At 39.7% G+C, this 20791-nt stretch overlaps 1 protein-coding gene and 1 long non-coding RNA gene across 2 annotated transcripts in view; one reads left to right on the top strand and one right to left on the bottom strand.

Annotated features, from left to right (window-relative positions):
* Positions 1-12672, bottom strand: part of LOC121635382 — a 27051-nt gene extending 14379 nt beyond the window's left edge. The window contains exons 1-2 of the long non-coding RNA XR_006009448.1: positions 12662-12672; positions 8170-8172 (exon numbers count right to left, since the gene is read on the bottom strand). This is a non-coding gene — a long non-coding RNA (uncharacterized LOC121635382). The remainder of the gene's footprint in view (positions 1-8169; positions 8173-12661) is intronic.
* On the top strand, positions 6505-20791 carry LOC121635381 (transmembrane protein 47-like). Its single transcript, XM_041978483.1, has 3 exons — positions 6505-6971; positions 15059-15199; positions 19040-20791. Exons 1-3 carry the CDS (start codon positions 6743-6745, stop codon positions 19216-19218), a joined length of 549 nt encoding a protein of 182 aa, XP_041834417.1. The 5' UTR covers positions 6505-6742; the 3' UTR covers positions 19219-20791.

Genomic DNA, 20791 nt, shown 5'->3' with positions numbered 1-20791 from the left:
CAGGTGTGTAAAAGTAGGGTTACCTCTACAACATGCAGGACCAGGACCAGGATTCAGAAACACTAGAACCTGGAACAAGCTAGACTCTGCAGAGGTCCTGAGGAAGGGTGATTCATAAAGCCAGGACCCCCAAGATAACAGACCTTGGTGTCCCGCTTCACGCCTCTCACAGCCCTTTTTATATTATTTTTTATTAGATTATTTAATTTAATTTATTTATTTACTATTATTTACATATTTTCACATTTTTATTTCATATTTATTTGTTGTTATTAATATATTCTTATTGTAGTCTTTCTTTTTTTGTAATTTACTCTGTATTTTCAAACTCTAGTAAATTTTTATATGATTTTGGGTGTTAAAGAGTTAAAATGATTTTTTCTTTTACTTCAGTAATTTCTATATTTTTTTGATCCATTAGATTTTTTTTTTTTTAGTTTTAGTTTTCACGTGTACGTTAAGTTAAACCTGTTTAGAGGAAAAACATTTTCCATTAACCCCTCAATTCCTACCAAATACATTTTATTTATTTGCTTTTTAATCTGTGTATTTATTATTTATCTTTATTTATTCATTGCTATTAATTTATTCAGTGTTTATTCCATTCTTTTTCCTTTCTGTAATTTTTATTCTGTTTTTGTGTAATAAATTAATTCAGGTCTTACAGGGTTAAAACAAAGTAATAAATCCGGCAGAATGAGTTGGAGAAATGAAGTTTATAGTTCTAAAATGTGGATATAAATGCATGCATGCCTTCCGTCCTACGGTTCACCTTGTACCTGTGGAATTATTTAGGAGGCAGTTATGCGTCCATCTGCAGCCTGCTGGGGTAAGAATGGAATGACAGGGAGGATAAAAGAGGGAGGATTGGTAAAAGAAGCAAGAGATGGTGAGAGGGGAAAGATTCAAGGACTTAAAGGAGGGAAATGGTTGGAGAAACAGATGATGGAGGGTGATGGAGGGAGGAAAAGATGATGGCAGCAGATAAAAGGAGTGGGAGAGATGGAGGGTGAAGGTAAGGGGGACATTTTATAGAAGGTTAGAGTGAGAAGGGTCTGAGTGTGGAGCTGTTGATTTCTAGCCAGAGATTACCTGCAGAAATTAGCCTTCGTCTGTGGGTGTGTTGCCCCGGCAACAGATGAGCCAAGCCAGCAGTAATTGGTGGAGAGTCTGTTATGTTCCCTGCAGTGAGATCACCAAAGTCAGATTCATGACAAGCTGCCAAGTTCTGAGACACCAAGCAAAGCAGAACAAAGCAGATCCCCCGACCTCTGCACCCCCAAACCCAACATCCCCCATCAAAAACCTGACTCCCCCCTCCGAAGGCTGCAGCTGACTTTGTAGACAGAACCTTTCTTACTGGTCGATGTTCATCATGTTCATTCCTGGAGGCAGAGAAACCACTTCACCAATTTATTTTCCAGCCTGAAGTATCACGTTACAGCTGAGATGTTCAGCAGTTCTAATCCACCGGCTGGTGGTTAGAAGGAAATTAAAACGCATCCTTCCTCTTTCATCTAACAGCATCTATTAACAGCTCTCCTCTTTTTCCACTCGTCTCCCTCCACTGGGAAAACCTGGAGATGAACATGGAAATTTATTCAGTTTTGTAAATCTGCTCCGAACGTATGAAATAACTCCACTAACATCCATCTGGACCCACTGAGAACTTTTCTAAACTTTATTTTTGTCTGAATGGAGAGAAAATGGACAAAATCTTAATTACCAAACGAAAAACTTGAGATGACTTGATATGAGATGAATAAAGAAAATATGAATATTAATCTTTCAAAATTTAATAAAAACTAAAAATGTGTATTTATTTAGCTGATTAAACTGCAGGCTGGTCTGAAACTTCATCCTGAGCTGGATTTACTAAAACCATGTTGTATTCCAGTCCTGGAGGGCCACAGTCCTGCAGGTTTTAGAGCAGGGGTTCCCAGCTCTGGGCCTGGAGGGTTTAGATGTTTTCCTGCTCCAACACACCTGATGCTAATTAAATGTTTCTCCTTAACAGCTTCGTCAAGTTCTGCCCAATCGTGTTGATCCCATCCAGGTGCTGCAGGAAGAAACATCTAAACCCTGCAGGACCGGAGCTGGACACCCCTGATCTAAACCCTGCAGGACCGGATCTGACACCCCTGATCTAAACCCTGCAGGACCGGAGCTGGACATCCTTCTGGTTGCTTCAGGCCTTTTTTGGACCAGAGCTGGTCCTTCCTGTGGTTTCAGGACCCAGCCTGACAGTCTGTTCTGAAGAACTCCTGTCGACGAAGAGGGGAAGTCTGGAAATGAAAACATTTAACATTTCAAACAGCGTTGACATCTTCTGACAGCCCCGCATCTGGCTCTGCATTAACTAATCCTCCTCGCTTCTCAGACATCTCTAAATGGATTATCTACTTGGCTGCTTAATACTGTTTCATTTCCATTCTGTCCTGGGGAGTCCCATCCCCATACATCACTCACACAGACATTCAATTAGCAGCCAGTAATTAAGCTTCTCCCCAATTTTACAGCCTGGAGAAGACAGAAGGATTTATATGCAGATCTGTATTATCTGCAGTTATCACTGCAAAACAAAATAATATCCACAGCACACGGCAAGCACTTTGATTTTACTACCTCATCTACCACCAGTGTTTCAGGACTGGTAGTGTGTGGACAGCTTAGCCTTTAGGTGATCTACGGAAGTTTTCCTGGCATTTCTATCCCATCCAGGAGGTTTACAATCCAGCAACTTTTTTAAAGTATTTATACAGAGACAATATGGGAAACACACAATGATCCATGATAACAGCATTATTTATCACATTTTCACCATAAAAACATCACCATCACTACTATGTTGCTAAGAGACCTCTATTTAGACCTGGACATGATGATGAAGCCACTTCCTGTCAGACTTTCCACCAATCAGAGAGCTTAGATTGACGGTAACGTCCAAACCAAAAAGCAGCTGAGTTGGAGTTGGTTTATTATCATTATATTATGGTCTATTATGTTATTATTATTTGTAATTTAATTTTATTATGTCTTCACATGTAAATTAATTGAGTTGCTGTCCTGTGGTTGATTAATGATAACAAGCAGTTGAACAGGTGGAGCTGATAAAGTGTTTTTCTTTCATCAGATTTTCCTGCAGCTATCCATAGCCTGCATACACCATTTGTTCTAGACTTCATCCCAGAGAGACCATGTCCTGGTCTTTGATCATGACATCTTTTACCCGCTTTTCGTGTCCAACTGCTGGATTTCTACCAGAGAAACACCATCCTGTGACTCCTTCCTATACCACCATCCCACAGCGTTCGCACTCTGGATGATGCTGGGGTGTCCTGGAGCTCTCCATCCCCCACCTGCCAGTCTGAGTAGCCAATCACACATCAGCCCAGTTTCCCACCAAGTCAAGTGCTGCTTCTTTGAAGTGAAATCTAATTATTGCAGCGGCACTTCTGTGTGAACAAGAAAGAGAGAGAGGGAGGGTACACCTATCAAAATTCCCTCTAGTGAACATGACAGAAGAGAAGGGGTGAAAGAACAAGCTGCTTTCATCTTCTCCCTCTTTTTACTGCCTGAAACTGGGCTCTGACACACCAGGAATCACATGGGCTGCAGCTTTAATGCTGCTGATGATGCTGAAGTTATCATTCAGAGGTTGACAAAGCTGTGCTGCAGATGATTCGACACACTGTGAATGTAGAACATGTTTGCTTTCATTTAAAACCGTTATTACCGTCTTTCAGGCTCCTGCTCTGGCTGATGCGTGTGTGGCTGCATCCTGCTGATGGATGAACCAGTCACCCATCATCATCTCATTTCTCATGCAGCTATCCTCAGCACCTGTGTCTCGCCTCCCCCGTCGATGGAGACAGATAGAGAGCTGGAAAAGCTCCGCAGCAGGATATGAAATATGCTAATGAACCAGGTAATAATAACCCATCATAACACATGCAGGAGCGGGCAAATGAAAAACTTTACACAGGATTTTCTGTGTTCCCAACATTAATCTGAGTCCACATTGAAACTATCATGTACTTGCCTGGGGCAGCATTTGCTGGCTGAGAGAAATTCTGCTCACATCAGGATAGTCTGAGCTGCGTTACAACATGAAGAAGTCTTAATGGGCTGCTCACAAAGACCTTGTTGTTTAGTTACACATAAAAGGAGAGTGCATTTGAAAAGCCACCACGCTAGACACTGCAGGAAAATATGCAAATACAAACTATTTATTATTTCATAGCCTGCAGGGTTAGCCAGACTTTCTTTTAATCACGTAGGTCCTACAGTGACCTGTCAATCACCTGAGGTGGCACCTAGGATGTCCAGTCAGATTTCGGGGTGGTCAGTGACACCCCAGCCCCCCCTCTAGCTCCACCCCTGCTATTTAGAGTTCCTGCTACATCAAAGCAGAAGTCATGTGTCAGACTTCAGGTTTTTGTCCATTCTGTCTGCACACCATCAGGACAGGATTTCATTATGATTTAACTAGAAAAGATAACGGACTTTGTTTAGAACAGATGAAAATGCTTTAATTCTTCTAACTGTATGTTTGGAACTAGTTTATAATCATTGTTATTCCTTCTATTACTTTCCTGTCAGAGTCATGCATCCCTTCTTCAACACACCTGGATCAAATAAATGTCTTGTTACCAGCCTCTGCAGAGCTGAATGACATGTGGATGAGGAAATCCAGCCATTTGTGTTGGAGAAGGAATGCATCTATAAGCTCGAGGACTGGATGTCTGATGCTTCCATGACAGCGTCCGGCAGGTGTGGTGAGGACTTCATCTCTGTGTCCTGACTTTTAATGGATCAATAGGTCTATTAACTATGACGTCTGTCAGGGATGCTCCAGTCTTTACCTCCCTCCATCCTCTTCCTTCCCTTCTGCCTTCTTTTTTTTCTCCATCCATCATCATCCTGATGGAAAGTAAAGAAGTCCATCTTTCCCTTCCATTAGTCTCATCATCATCATCCCTCCTCTTCTTCCCCAGATAAATCTAGACGCTCAAACCATGAACCTGAGTGAAGCTCGGAGGGAATGAGGGACGAATGAGATGAGATGGCTAAACTTTTCCCCCAATAATCAGTTTTCCTAAATCCTTTCATGAAATGAGACAATCTGTCCTCGTTTTAAATGAACCAATAACAGGTTCTTCTCCTCAGATAAAAGCAGAAATTTAGGGGTTGCTACAGGAAGTCGACACTGGCTGCTGATGCATAGCAGATGTCGTGGATTTTTTAATCCTTGTTTATTGTTTCAGTTTGTCTGTTAAACTTAGTGTGATGCTGGAGCAGAGAATATTGCACAGTGATTGTCATTTTCTTGGTAAAAGCCGTCATGCTCTGAGGAATGTTGCTGTGTTTCCATCACCAGAAATGCACCATACGTGTATGGATGCTCAGGATGCCTCACCATGGTAACCAATAAATGGAGGAGATGCTTCTTGCAGGAGCTCAAAGGCAACTGTTAACCATTACAATATCAAAACAACATTTCATTCCGGACTAACTTTTATTTCTTGTGTTGTATTCTATTCTATGTAATATTTTCTGTCTTATTTAATTTCTTAAATCTCTTTAGTTTATTTTTAAAGTTTTGATAAACTTCTTCTGTACCCCGCTGTAATGCTTTTGATGTTTTATGTAAAGGACTTTGAATTGTCTTGAATGAAATATGATGTACAGATAAACATGCCCGCCTCGTGGTTAATGTTATGTTACCTAACATAATGTAACAGGGTGGATTTAAAGGAAAAATCAAATTAAATGTAACACCAACAGAGTCACTGAGGAGAAACTCCTCCCTCCATCCTCCAAAGGCTGAATGTGACCAGAATCCTGCACAATAAAAAATCATTAAAGACCAACACAGCACATTAAAATGATCTCATTATAATGGCATTAAATTAAATAACTGCAAGCATGGCCGCTTTGGGCTTCTGTACCTGCCACAAAAAGCTGTTATCACATGACACAACAGAAAACATTAAAGGGTGAACAGAAAACAGAGCGGCGCTACGGGAGCCCAGAGCGGCCATGTCTGCAATTTAGTATGTCATTAGCTCGTGATCACGAGTTTATTATCCTGTTTAAATAGATAACTATCTCTTTATAATAATGAAAACAAAACAAAAAAACAAAACATGAATAAAATTCTGTTCTGGCCGCTCTGGGCTTACAGATCATTCAGCTTCTCACAAGATAAATTTTTTTTCTCGGAGGTCAGTGGAGACAAAAACTAATCCACACCAGTTGAGGTCTGAACTAAAATGAGGTAAACAAACCTGAATAATGGAACATATGAAAACCCTCAGGCTTCAAGCGGTTTCTTCCTCTAAGATGAGGCTCACCTGTCCAGCTTTACCTCATCTACCTGATCTGAGTCGGATTTAAAGCCATCAGAGTTCTTTCCTTCCTTTTCATCATCCTCTCTCTCTCTCTCTCTCTCTCTCTCTCTCTCTCTAGGACCCTGCTGCACCTGCTGATCCCTCCGAGCCTTGACGTCAGTGCTAAACGGTGGAGATCTCCGGTGCGCACGCGGCAGCGGTGCTCAGCGTCCGTCCAGCGCGCATCGCAGGCGGCTGCAGCTGCTGCCACACCACCCCAGCGCTTAGACTTCCTCGCCCGGCTTCCACATATGCAGCATCCACTCGCCGCGAGGACAGCCTCCACCCCATCACATTCCCTCCCCCCGGGTTCCTGAAACCCCCAACCCCCCAGCCTTTGTAACCCCACCATGTCCTCGGCTGTCACCGAGACGGAGGAGTCGGCGCACAGCTCGCCGCTGACGCCGCTGAAGCTGGTCGGGCTGGTGTGCGTCTTCTTGGCGCTCTGCCTGGACGTGGGGGCCGTGATGAGCCCCGCGTGGGTGACTGCCGACGACCAGTACTACCTTTCCCTGTGGGAGTCCTGCTGGAAGCCGGCGAGCATCGACAACTGGCAGTGCAGCAGCACGCTGGGTTCAGGTAAGAAGCTGGTCTGGATAAACTCACCACGCCTGGGCAACAAACCTTCATCTATGACATCCCCACGCAGGGAGCAGGCACTCCGTGAGCTTACAGGGTCATTTCCTCTTGTCAGATGCAGTGAGAGGTTTTCTTGTTATTTATAAAAGAACAATGGCTCATTCTGAAGGACAGATGGGAGCTGATGAAGCTCTTTCACTTCTGTGCATTCAGACAGGAGTTTGACAGAATTGTGTCTGTATAACCACAAAGTCTCATCCTGGTCAACCTCTGAGCTGTGGCTGTCCTCAGAGGAACCGTCAGTGGATTGTTTGCTTTCTTTTCCCAATAAAAGAGAATGAATAAATGTGAAAGGCAAAGTATGGATCTGCTGCTGCAGGTGGCATCCTTATCTTTTCTTCCTGCTGGAAAAGATGCAGATGTGACATTTTGCAACCACAAAGCGTGTCACAACCTCACCCAAATCTACAGACGGGGGTCCGACTGCGACCAGAGAAGGTCAAAGGAGCCAGAATGTGTCATGGATTTGCAACTGCTCTGCAACAAGTCAGATAATTTAGAATGTTTTATTTTATTCCAGGGAGCCTTTGCAAGACCCGGCCAGGGACAACAGATGAAAACTAGCCCTTGAGTTAAATCTGGAATTTTTTTACATGTTCGGTCACTGACAAATAAGTAAATAAACATAAATAAATAAATAAAGAGAGCATTTTAAACTTGCTTTGAGTGTCATGCCGGAAATTTCCACAGAAGCTCCACAGAAGCCACATGGTCTTGTTTCAAGTAGCCCTAGGAATAAGTAGTCCTAGGAATAAGTAGTACTGGGAATGAGTAAAATAGCCCTACAAACTGGTAAAATTGTGAAATAGTCAGAAGAATCAGTGAAATAGTCAAAGGAATTATTAAAGTATTCCTGGAAATTAGTACTTTAATGAATAAAACGGTATATGAAAGATTAGTCAGAGTTTCTGTCCCACTGTGATGAGACAGACATCCTTGTAACCAGCAGAGTCTCTGCTTTCATACGACTCCTTGTTTGTGTGGAGAAATTAGCAGAAGCTCTAACGTGGACAGAACTGTTCTCATGGTTTTCTTACATTCTCATGTAACTGCTTGGGGTTTGAACTGTGTTTGGTTTGGATGCTGATGCTTGGTGGAGTCATTTAGCTGAGTTTCTCCTGTCATGTTGCTGTGCTACATGCTAGCATTGCTGCTTCCTGGTGTCTGCTAACATCTCCTGGACTGTAGGATCTCATACTGAACCGCGTACAGTGGGGTGTTGTCAAGAAGAAGAAGTTAAACGAAGTGAAATTGACTTATATTCAACCCCTGAGACTCTGGGAGCTGCTAATTAAACAAAAGGGGAATAAAAAAGATGTAAAGATGTCATCGACCCCCTCTGAATCTGTATGTGGCTGAGAGGAACGAGTGAATGTGTGTTTTTATTTGTGTGAGTAGGGAACTAATGGCAGAGTCGAGGTGTCTTCACATCAGTGCACACATAGGTGTGTTGCTGTTAGTGTGTGTTTGTGGCTTTGAGAGGCGACCGTGTCGAACTGACCTATTTCTGGACATTCTCCTCTGGAGCCCAGCTGAATATTTCATGTCACACTCTGATTTCTCTGTTGTTGCTCCTCTGAGGGCTGGGGAACACACACTTCTTCTTTGGTTGCTTGCAGACATACCTACGCAGACTCAGACTCCAGACCCGGATCCTGTAATTAGGTGTCCTGGCTGGGTGGATGTGTAGGTGTGAGTCTTCCCAGAACACGTCCACCGATGTTAAAAATGATTCCCTCCCTGCTTGGCTTGATAATTTAGGTCATCTTTTTCATTCACTAACAAGTGGAGCTGAGCTGATGCTGGAAGAAGCTCAGCTTTGGAAAGCAGAGCTACCACAGATGGATTATGCTGCATCACTCAATCCACCTTTACTGAAACTGCTCCTCAGGCTCCGTATAGAGGGGGTAACATCCATGTACATCCATTCAATGATCAACAAGCCATAAATATCATCACACATCCACACAGTGGACGTGTATCTGTATGTGTATCTGTTAGACCTTATTCAGAACGAACATGTGGATTTAGTTAAAAGAAGAGTTTTTATGTGGTCCAGCAGTTTACCCAGATTTACCCATGAGGGTCTCTTTATTTTACTGCCATTTAAAACTACCATAAAACATTAGAGATTGATATTTTCTTTGCTCAGATAGCTGGAAAAATATCCGTCCTAATCAAAACTACCAAATATGTAATTATTCACATATTTTTTACTCTTTAAATGTTAGTTTGATGTCATAATGTTAATGTTTTAATGAAAAAAAGAACAGTTATTTTACAGATAACGGATTTTGGGGGCTGAGATTTTTTTTAAAGGTCAGACGTTCATAAACTAAGAATGGTTGTCCTTCCTTCATGTATGATGACAATAAAGCTATCCTGTCCTATCTAAATTAACCACAGTTCTGATCAAAATGACTAAATCTGTAATTATGTAAATTATTTGAACCCTTTACTTGCTACTTTGATGACATTTTTCAGTTAGTTTCCATCTATTATATGGAAAATAACTTAATTTTTTGTATTTTCTTTTCCATAAAATGGTGACATTCTGTCATCAAACTGGCATTTAAAAGGTTAACATTATTTAAATAATTCTATTTTGGTATTTTATTATAAGAACTGAATTCGATTTGGTGATTTGAACAAAAGAAGGTTGAAAAAAAGATGGATCTTCAATGTTTTTCTAGCAGTTTTGGGGGGAGGACTTTTTTGTCCTCTAATGACCTGAACGGGTGGGAAAATTTGTCCTGTTGACCTTTAAGAAAAAATGAAGGTGGAATTTCAAAGACAAAAAAGTCCATTAAAGGGTGAAGGAAGGAAGGATTTGTAATGTTTGGTGTGGGAGTCGAGTCAAATCGGGCTCATTTTATCTACATTTGCGGGTCTTTGCTGTCACCAAATTTGAGGCCAGTCAGCCTCCATGAATTTTCTCCCCCTCGCCTCCATCCGTCTCATCTTTCCCTTCCCTTGTATTGATCCATTCTCGGCTTTTATTCCAATTGTTTGGTCTTTATTCTTAAATGACTTATGTTTATCTGTTTATCAGTTTCCTTGTTTTGTTCAATTTCTTCTCCTTTCCCCTTCGTTTCCTTCCCTTTTTATCCCTCCATCCTCCCTGAAGGCTTCATTCTTACATTTCTAATGTTAATCATATTCCATTGTTATTTCACCATCCTCCTCCTAAGCACTCACCATCTCTCGATGGTGTCAAACCTCACCCACCTTCTCTGTTCCCCCCACCATCCCTGACTCCATCCAGCCTCTCAGTGGGCCCCCCAGAGATGGCTGCTCTATTTGTAGCAGCCGAAGGAGGAATGGGATATGATGGAGGAGGCGAGGGAATAACCAGAATGGGTTCTGATCTGTATTCATTTGCTCCCAGATTTGAATAATCCCTCTGTTTAAACTCAGAATCTGTTTGATTGGCTCAGAAATGTGCAGCAAACAGCTCGAATGAATAACATTCTGGATTTATGTTTTTCTCTTTTTATGATTGTTTGTGAGGTGCAGCAGCTGAAACATAGTCTGCAGCGTGTACACCAGGTGGTATACACCTGCTTTGATCCGTGGAGCTTCCAGTCTTTATATTAAAATGTCCTTGGATGAACTGAATCTCTCTAATTGCTCCCAGAAAATCACTAAATTGAATGTGTGTGTGGTGGAAGGAGTGTGGGTGACGGGTTAATGTGACGAACAGTGGAAAGTGCTCTGAGTGGTCAGCAGGACTTGGAAAGTATGCCATCCTTTTACCATTTATCTTATCATTTATTAATCTCTGCTCCTGCATTAAAAGTATTGATTAGGATTAATGACTGTGTTTGCAGAATCACAGTTCTAAAAATACAAACCCATCTTTAAAAACACTGGGATGATGTGTTAAATATAACACATTTATAATAATTTTATGTAATAAAAACAGAATTCTATGATTTCCAAATCTTATCAATCAATATTTTATTCCCAGTGAGATAAACAACATGTCAGATGTTGAAACTGAGACATTTTACCGTTTCATATCTCTGGGCTCCCGTAGCGCCGCTCTGTTTACTGTTCACCCAGATATGAGCTGATGGCAGCAACATGTCTGGAAAAAAATCTGTTATTTAACAGTTTTTACCTGTATTTATGAAATTCCTTTTTATCTATATATTATGGAAGTAGACAAAGTTTATTTAAAAGCAAATATAATTTCATTTCACACACACAAAAAAAGACAGATTTTACATTTTCAACATAATTCAAATTTCACTCTCATTTAATTAAAAAAATAAAGTTAAACTGCAAGTTCAGTGTTGTGAATAGCCTTATTTTATTTCATTTTATATACATATATAATCCCTTCTTTAGCATATCCTACTTCTCACTGATTCAGCTATTGTTTTGGCTGTGCCTTAGCTTGGAGAGGCTAACAAACACAAATAACGCTAACAACCTACATAATCATGCACTGTGTTTTTTAGCATACTAGCAGTTACTAGCATATTAAAGGACCTGAGTTAGCTTCACAAAATTTTCATCAGGCTCCCTGAATCTTCCCACTTTATTTATTTTCTTTTGGGGCTGGGCAATGTGGCCTAAAAATAATTTCTGTATATTATTATATCAATCATGTCTCCTTTTATACCCAGTGCTGACACCCTTACCTGTCACCAGTTAAAAGATTGTAGAATTATGTTCCTTGCGTATCATCGACATTTCTCTCTTTCTTCTCCTCTCTCAGATTAATAAAAGACCAATATGTTTTAGTTGTTCTCTTCCCAACCTTTCTGGAAACGGGGTTCATATATACAGAAATAAAGATTTAAAAGTCGCTGTATTTCTTCAACCACTTGTTCATGTCATCTTTCTGCCGCGTCCTCCTCTATTTTCTGCCCTCTTAGCTTTTATTTTTCCCTCCTGCTATCTGTCCCTGCTCTCATGTTTCACCTCTATCTCTGTTATCTTCCTTTCGCCTTAAAATTGCTCATCTTTTCTTATCTCTTGCCTCTAACATCCATTTCTCCAAGATGATCCATCCAGCAGAAAATCTAGGAATCACTCATATTAAGACGTAGTAAAGATTAAAAAGCAGAAAACACGAAATATTTAGATGATCCTGCTGCACCTTTAATACCGACTGCTGTGTGTTGGCTTTGCATTTATACTGTTAGCTTCAAGATTATTTCCATGCACTAACATGTAGGACTTTTTGTTTTCACTGTTGTACAGAAATGTTCATCCAGTCTGATCTGATCTGATAGATGAACTAAAATCTCTTTTCTCCCTCTGATTATCTGTCCATGTGTCTGCATGTGGGAAGGTGTGTGCATCCAGCCATAACAGGCTCTGATGCACCAGCATATAAAATTAAGAGAAACTGATTTGAATGGTTTTCTGTCATTTCTGGACTCGCATGTGTGGAGCAAGTTGAGCAGGATTTTCACTTCAAATTAAACTTTGGTTTTCTGCCTCTTTTGAGAAAATGTGAATCCACAGAAAAGACGTTACTGTGGGCAACCTGGCGGGGGTGTTTCTGAGTCTAAATCTAATCGGGTATCAACCAGTTGCTGATCATCGAATCCCTCAATGATTCCTCGCCAGCTGTAAATACTCACCAGTTGTCTGCAGCTGGTGGGAGAACAAACAAGTTATTTTCATCAGGACGGAGAGCGTCTGTACCAGGATGTCAGGATTCTAGATGTTAATTCTACGTTTATTATAAGAGAAATGATTAAATTATTCTGCATCAATAAATTTCCATCACTATACATGTGTAAAATCACATAAACGTCTTCTAGGCCAACAAAACAAAATAATAGAACAACAAAGTAAAGAAAATAAAATCTCTCCTGTGTAAAGAATAAATAAATCCTGTGTTAACTCTGGATTTCTTTTAGAGAAAAAAGAGGTTACAGGACGTCTTCCTGAACATCTTAAACTACATTATAAAATTCCTTTTCACATTTTTTCAACCTGAGTAACATCTGAGTCCTGAGGTGTAGAAAAAGGACAAACTATCCTCTTTTATTTAGTAGATATACTTTTACATCAAGAGCACTAACATCTGGAATCAATATATGTAAAAAATCAAATATTTGAATCTAAAATATTGAAATTTTACTCTAACATGATACCAAACTCCAGAACTGATAGTAGAGACAATTCTCTCTTTCAGCAGGTTTGAAACAGAAATCTCTCCATAGAAAACAAAAGGAAGCTTATTATAGAGTTATAGAGTCAGAGTTAATAGGTTTGGGGTTTTTCTTAGTTGTGCTGCAAGAAGCTCTGCTAAGAGGCTCGCATAGGTTTGGTTTTCCTATAGAAACCAAAACAAATTTGCCTTCAATTCTGGTCACTTGTTGAAAGGTTAAACAGTTTGATTGTGTGGCCCAAAACATTTAAGTAAGCTAGTTATTAATGAAGCCCACCAGCTGCTTGAGCTAGTATAATGCTCAGCCTGTAAACAAGGGGAGTGTAGCTTGTTTAGCTAATTTACTTTTTTTTTTTTTCTAGTCTTTGGAGCTTCTTGCTGCAAGAGATAACTGAGGTGCTTTCTCTGAATGTTAAATACTGGAATAAATAAGAAAAGCAATGCTGAACGGAGACGTTCCATGAGTGATTTATAACAACAAGAGAGTACATAGCTGCTACATCCGGAGGATAAAGTGGTTTTTGGTGGATTCTGTTCACCACTGTGACACAACACCTCCACAACCAAAATCAACGTATCTGGCTGCGATAGGACCAAATTCAGGTTTATTAAGTAGCACCAGAAATAACTTTATGGACACACAATGATAAAATTTACATGTAAGGCTTTAAAAACTCTCAGAATATCAATAAATAAGGAGAGTAAAGTTGTTTTGTGCATTTTTTTTGGAGAATTGCCCGCACCTTCCCCGAGCTTTCCAGGGAGCAAAGATCCGTATGAAATGCTTCGATTAGCATCTTCAAGGCACACCGAGTCTCCAAGGCTTCCTCCCTCAAGCCTGATGGAGAGCTCTGCAGGAGAAGAGAAGCCCCTGTTCAAAAGAACTGCTCCTGTTCGGAAGAACAGTTTGTGTTCTGAGGAACTGTTCATGCTCAAGAGAACCGTTCATGTTGAGACCTGTTCATGTTCAGAAGAACTGTTCATTTTCAGGAGAAGCGTTCATGTCTTTGAGAACAGTTTATGTTCAGTGGTAGCTTGTTTCTGTGTTAGTGTGTGTGTGTGTGTGTGTGTGTGTGTGTGTGTGTGTGTGTGTGTGTGTGTGTGTGTGTGTGTGTGTGTGTGTTTTATGGTGCATCAACCCTGAGTGCTCCTTCTGTATAAATGTGGACAGACTTTTGATAACATGCCAGGAAAGCTTTTTAACCAAGGCTTTTTGTTAGCACAGGTTCACTTAGCGATCTCCCTCTTCATTACCATCATTCCCTCACTCTGTACCAGACCCCCACCCTCCTTTCTTTCTCCTCTTCCTCTCTTCCCTCTCCCTCCCTTGCTTACCTGCCCTCTCTCTGTCCTTGTAACATTTGCTTGACGCCCCTCTACTTGCATGTTTTTCTCTTTTATTGCCCATCACCCTCTCAGAGATGCTCATTTCCACCAACCTTGTTATCACCATCTCTCATTCTTTTCCATTCATTTCTTCCTTTCATCTTTCATTCATCTTTTCTGCCTCTTCCTTGACATTCTCTTCTAGCCCAGACTACCTTTTAAATTCTGCTCCTCTTCTATCCTTCTATCTTGCTTCCTTTCTCCTTGTTTCCATCCTTTGTATTTTACTCTCCTCATTATCTTTCTCCATTTAGTTTCTCCTCCTGTCCCATATAAAAGGGTTTTCCCGCTTTATCCCCTTTCTTTTTTTCTTACAATCCACTTTTTTTCATCCCCAGTATTCCTGTACTTTAGTTCTTTCTATTCCAGGGTAAAACATTTATAGGATCAAATAAAAGTGTATTTTGAATTTATTTCTATATTTTCATAAAAATCTTGTTTGAATGTTGGTTGTTTGTTCTTACTTTTGTCTCCTTTTCTTTTCTTCCCAACCTTTTCCTCCCAGACTGGCAGGTTGCCACACTGGCTCTGTTGCTAGGGGGCGGAGCCTTGGTGCTGATGTCATTTCTGGTAGCTTTGGTTGCCGTGTGCATCGGCACAAGACGGCGGTTCTACGCTCCCGTTGCCTTCATGCTCTTTGCTGCAGGTCAGCACGCACACACACACACACACACACACACACATGTCCTGATCTGAACGCCACACATTGATTATACCCTGAAACACACACACACACACACACACACACACACACACACACACACACACACACACACACACACACTAAGATTACTTAATTAGCTAATTTAGACACGGTAGCTGGAAGGTTGCAGGCTGACTCCGAACACTGACATGCATTTAAATGAAAATCCATACTCAGTCCTCCAGCACAGCGCTCACACACAAACATGCTAATTTGTTTTTAAACCTTTTCTTAACCTATAATCAAGTCTTGACCATCAAAAATCTTTCCATGCAAGTCGAGTCCACCATTTAGTTTAGTTTATTTATTTAATTCTGAATACATTCAAACGAAAACTAATAAACGATCATTAAAAATAAAACAAGAATGAAAAGAAGCAGAAAGGAAAAAATCCTAAATAAACTTCTTAATGCATATAAGTAAAATCCCTCAAATCTAGTGGATTTCCCACTGATGCAGTAAAATAGTCACAGAAAAAATGCTGTTTTCATGTCAGAGCCTTTTAATTTCACTCATCTCAAGGTGAAAAGCTTCCAAGTTTTCCTTATTTTCACCAGAATAAATAACTGGAAAATTTCCATTTTTATTTGGTGTGAAATATTTTATTTTGAAAAACCAATGAGTGTCGACCAAGCTGCTGTAGAATTCAAATAAAATATACAAACAAAACCACCGAATCGACAAACGTTACAGCAGAACTCATCCTAACTTAAAAAGAAAGTTTCAGACTTTTTAAAATTAAATTTAACATGAACCTCAGCTAGTCAGACTTAAAGGTTTTAATATGTTATAATTACTGTCTGATACCAAATAAAGCTGTGAAACATGAAAATATTCAGATTTCTTTAAGATTGAAGCTTTATTTCCTATTTGAAACCAAAGTGTTTGAAATGAATTTAAATGTCTGAACTCATGAAGAAAATTATTTTTTGATATTTTAGTTTTGTTTTTTAATATGAATAAAAGTGATCATGTTTAATCAGCTGTGATATTGTCTCATACTGACTGATCGATCCTAAACCAAAACAAAACTGATCCAGGTTACTTCAGGGTTCATTGTGAAGTCATTTAAAGGGAATCAAATTGAAATCATTTGGAAGAATTTATGTTATCAACAAACATTAACCCTTTAAAACCTGCAGTAGAAATGATCCACAGCGATTTGTCTTTAGCTTTTGAGATTTGAGATTCATGACAGGACATGATTGATTTTATCTGCAATGCAAAGAAACTGAAATATAAACATGAGGCTTTTTTCTACTGTGGTGTGATTTGATGGAGCATTTGAAGTTCTTTATATCCCTAGAAGATGTACAATAGAAACTAAAAGGTTATAAAGCTTTGAAAGTCTAAAAAATACTAATTCAAATTCAGAGGATTTTCTTTTTTAAGAAACTAAATGAACAGAAAAAAACAAACTAAAACATTTATAAACACAAGAAAATCTAAAATATTTAATAAGTTATTTAAACTCTTTTCCATTTTTTTAGTGCTTTAAGCTATTTTTATGTAGAGTGCAGGTCCATTTGTACAACTACTGTATGATGACAACAGCTCACCTTCTTCGTCCAGTATTTCCTCATCGTCTCCAGATGTGCAGAGAAAAACAGAACAATGCTACGACTGGTCCGACCCACACTGATGTAGAGCTAAAAAAATGTGAGAAAATGTGCTAAAAGCAAGCGATGCTATGCCTGCTGAAGAAATACCAGCTACTAACTATCCTCCAAACTACAGACTAACTGGGACAAAACTACTGAAAGCCAATGTTAAAATATTCTAAAATACACGAGAAAGGACGGAGTAACTGAGATAAGACGGGTTCAACAACAAGAACCTCCAGCAGCCTTGTTCGTTGTTGCTTAATTCATCCCAGTTTCAGCCAATTAGACAATCAGCTCAAACTGAACCACCCTTTCACCACCAAAAAATCTATTTTAAACATTTTAAACATCCTCATGAGTCTTTGCACCCAGAGTGAAACTGTCTTTAGCCGCGGCCACCTGATGCCTTAGCTCGCTACGACATGATAGCCTCAAACAGCTGATGACAGAAGGTGAAGCAGCTCATCTGGTAGCGTTGAAAGGCAGCTGCTGCTCGACCACCACACTATCCTGCACCTTTCCACCTCTCTGAGCATCTCCATCCTCAAGGATTCAGTCTTGTTTCCATCTTTATTCTCAAATGGAAAAGGCCAAATATAAGTTATACTTTGCTTTAGATCTTAAATATAAATATAAACACACATTGTGTTAAGGTTGAAAGTTCGGTCTCATTTTACAGAATAGTTTAGCTAATTCAGAGCTTATTTTTACAACGGGGGATAGTGTTTTTCCTTCCTTCCCACTTCTTAAATCATGCACTCACCTGTTTTTTTTTATCTGCACGTGTTTTGAGACCAATTACTTGCCCTACAAAAGTTCAACAGACGGTAACGTTCAGGAGTTAGCGCTGAACATGCTAACTGGAATTTCAATGCTGTGATACACGGTGACAGTTGTCTTCAGCATATCCTTTTATGTATGAATGAATCTTATCCAAACATGTTTTTTAGGCAGCGCTTTAATCTCTTGCACTGACGATAAAACAAGTAGAATTTCATCTGATTTTTACTGGTGAATGAACCATAAGCTAACGTTGCCTTTGCACAAAATAAACAAAGCTTTTCTTCCGATCTCTTAATGATTAGTGGACTTGTTACTGCTGTGCTTCCTGGCTGTGAAGTTGTAGCTTTGATGCCTGCATCCAGAACATTGAGCTGGGAATCCATCCTCTTACTGATGGACACGACATACAGCGGTTCCTTCGGAGAGGAAAACCTTTGTTCCTGTGAGCACTGCTGATTATCTCAGCCAGCAGTCAGAACTAACATGGTTATTAACGTGTTGAATTTTAGACGTGTGTGTTCAACAGGGACATTTTAATTAGGCCGCACTGTCTTTTTTAAACTGTGGATAATGACGAAGAAATGTCGAGCTTTTTATTTCACTTTGCAGCACACTGAACAGCTGTAAAACAACTGTGCATCTATATGGAGTTAAAATGTGGTGGATCAGATGGTTTTGTTGGTGTCTGTTAATTGGTTTGGAACAAAGGAACACCTTCCTAAATAAATAGATTAGCATGGAGGAGCTCAGGCTACGTTAATTCTGCAGGTCTTAACCTCTTCCCGCCTGGTGTCGCAAAATTTGCAACAATAATTTTTTTTATTTATGTTTAATTTATTATATTAATTTGCTTTTATTCCCTCTTTTTATATCAAATCTAATTTTTTCAATAAAGAACTTTTCTTACAGGAGCAGCACAAAGTGCTTTACACAGTAAAAACCACAAAGTTTGCAGTGTTTTATATATTTATTTTTATATTAACTTAATTTATTTAATATATAAATGTATTCTATTTTATTCCAGTCTTTTTTTTATTATATTTCTCGAGATATTTTCCTGTATTTACTTTTTCATATAATTCTGAATAAATTCAGGTATCTATCTATCTATCTATCTATCTATCTATCTATCTATCTATCTATCTATCTATCTATCTATCTATCTATCTATCTATCTATCTATCTATCTATGTAATAAATTTCATGGTAATCAGGTGGAACTTTAACATATTTTTAAGCACTTTTCCTGAAATTACCTCATATCATCAATAAATGACATTCTGCTGTTTAACATATTTCATTTATTATAATTGGTTCCGTTTAAAGGTTAAATCACTTACTGAAGTTATTCCAGTTGTTAATTTTGCCTCGTAGTTACTGTGTGAATCTCCTCCAGTTGTGCTGCAGGCCTGCTGCTTGGTCCTCTACCCCATCAAGTTCATCGAGAGCATCAACCTGAGGATCTATCATGAGTTCAACTGGGGCTATGGTCTGGCGTGGGGAGGGACCATCTTCTCCTTTGGTGGAGGAATTCTCTACTGCCTCAACCCCAAGAACTACGAGGAGTACTATTAACTGGATTCCAGCCGAAGACTCTGGAGTCACATGTAGGTGGAGGGGTATACGGGGGAGGAAGGGGTGGGAATTGTAAGGAAACTACTTTGGATTTTGACCTCTAACTTCATCACCACGAGATTCGGAGCTGGGAAGGAAAACTGGCGGTCAGATTGTTTATCTTGATGTGAATGGGTCCGTCTCTGGGAGGGGTTAGGGGTGGGACCTGTTGATTACCCCGCCTCTGAAGAACTGCTGCTGTTCTGTGGCAACAACCCAAGCTTTTGACTCTCTGGGAGACTTTTCATGCATCTTTACACCTGCATGCATATGCAGACGTGCATAGTCACATGTGGACACCCGGTTTCTTTGTTTTTTACACATCTGTGTGGTCCATACATTTTTCACAGGGTTTGTGGATCAGATGCTGGACTTACACCTCGTAACTTTTTACAAGACCGATTCCTCCTGGAGGAAGGTGAGCAGAGGAACAATATAAGGATGCCTACTCAATATTCTCTGGTCAACCCACTTGTCTGTTACCAAGGCAACCTGCAAGGAGTGCACATGCAGCTGTCATGATTGATTAGCCATGGTCAGCGGTGTGAGACAGGACAGCCCTCAGCTGCCTCCTCGAGTCCTCTAAATGTCCATTCCCCATCTGATTTAAGTCTGAACAGTTTCTCTCTGAGCTTCATGTGGCCAGGTTTCCATGCACAGCAGCTGTGTGACCAGGTTAAAAGGTACTTGATGTGATGGTGGGATTATTTTCTCTGCTGCATCAGGGGAAAGTGCTCCGCTCAGCAGAGGTGAGGATGATGTTTGGCCTCAGGCTTTTACTCAAAGTCCAAGTCTATGTAACACATAGGCTGTATGTTAGCACGATAAAGACGTTATGACTCTATTAGTATCAATAATATACATCTTTATTTAAAACAAAGTGAAAACAGAAGGACCCAGATGTTGGGACTACATGAGAACAAATTGGTTTTGCAGCCTTTATTATCATCTCCTTCATATTAGGTACAGATTTTGTAAATGGGGAAAAAAGTTCATTTAATTTATATTTACACGTCATCTCAAATCTTTTTAAATTGGAGTTGTATGTTCATGTGTTAATAAAATACATGTATTCTTTTGGAAATGAACGTTATACCTGTTCACTCTGCACTATGCATGTAAACATGGCCACTAAAGTTCATTAGCTGCCCTTAATAATAACTTAATATTACACAAACCTGCCTTGGTGTCCATGTTAAATGTCTTTGGACAAAGTTTGTGTCATTTCTGGTTGAAGATGCTTCCTGTTTACACATATTTGCCAAAGCAGATGTCAAAGTAAACAGATCTAAAATGTCACAGTTAATCGATGCAAGTGAACATTTTAGTTTAAGTTGGTATTTTACATGAAAGTATGTAAACAAGATGGTCTGATAACAGCTGCTTTCATGTACCGACAGGCTGGTGTTTACTACTCCAGCCTCCTTGCTCCACCTCCAGCCTCCTGCCTTCTGATTGGAGGAAAAATATTCAACCTTCCTTCTAACTCCTGTCTCATCCATGAATGCAGTAGCCTTCTTTTTTTCTTTTCTTT

The sequence above is a fragment of the Melanotaenia boesemani genome, chromosome 24, assembly GCF_017639745.1.
Source record: "Melanotaenia boesemani isolate fMelBoe1 chromosome 24, fMelBoe1.pri, whole genome shotgun sequence".
Taxonomy (NCBI): Eukaryota; Metazoa; Chordata; class Actinopteri; order Atheriniformes; family Melanotaeniidae; genus Melanotaenia; species Melanotaenia boesemani.
Note: the sequence above shows the minus strand (reverse complement) of the source record. Positions and strands in the feature narration are given on the sequence as shown.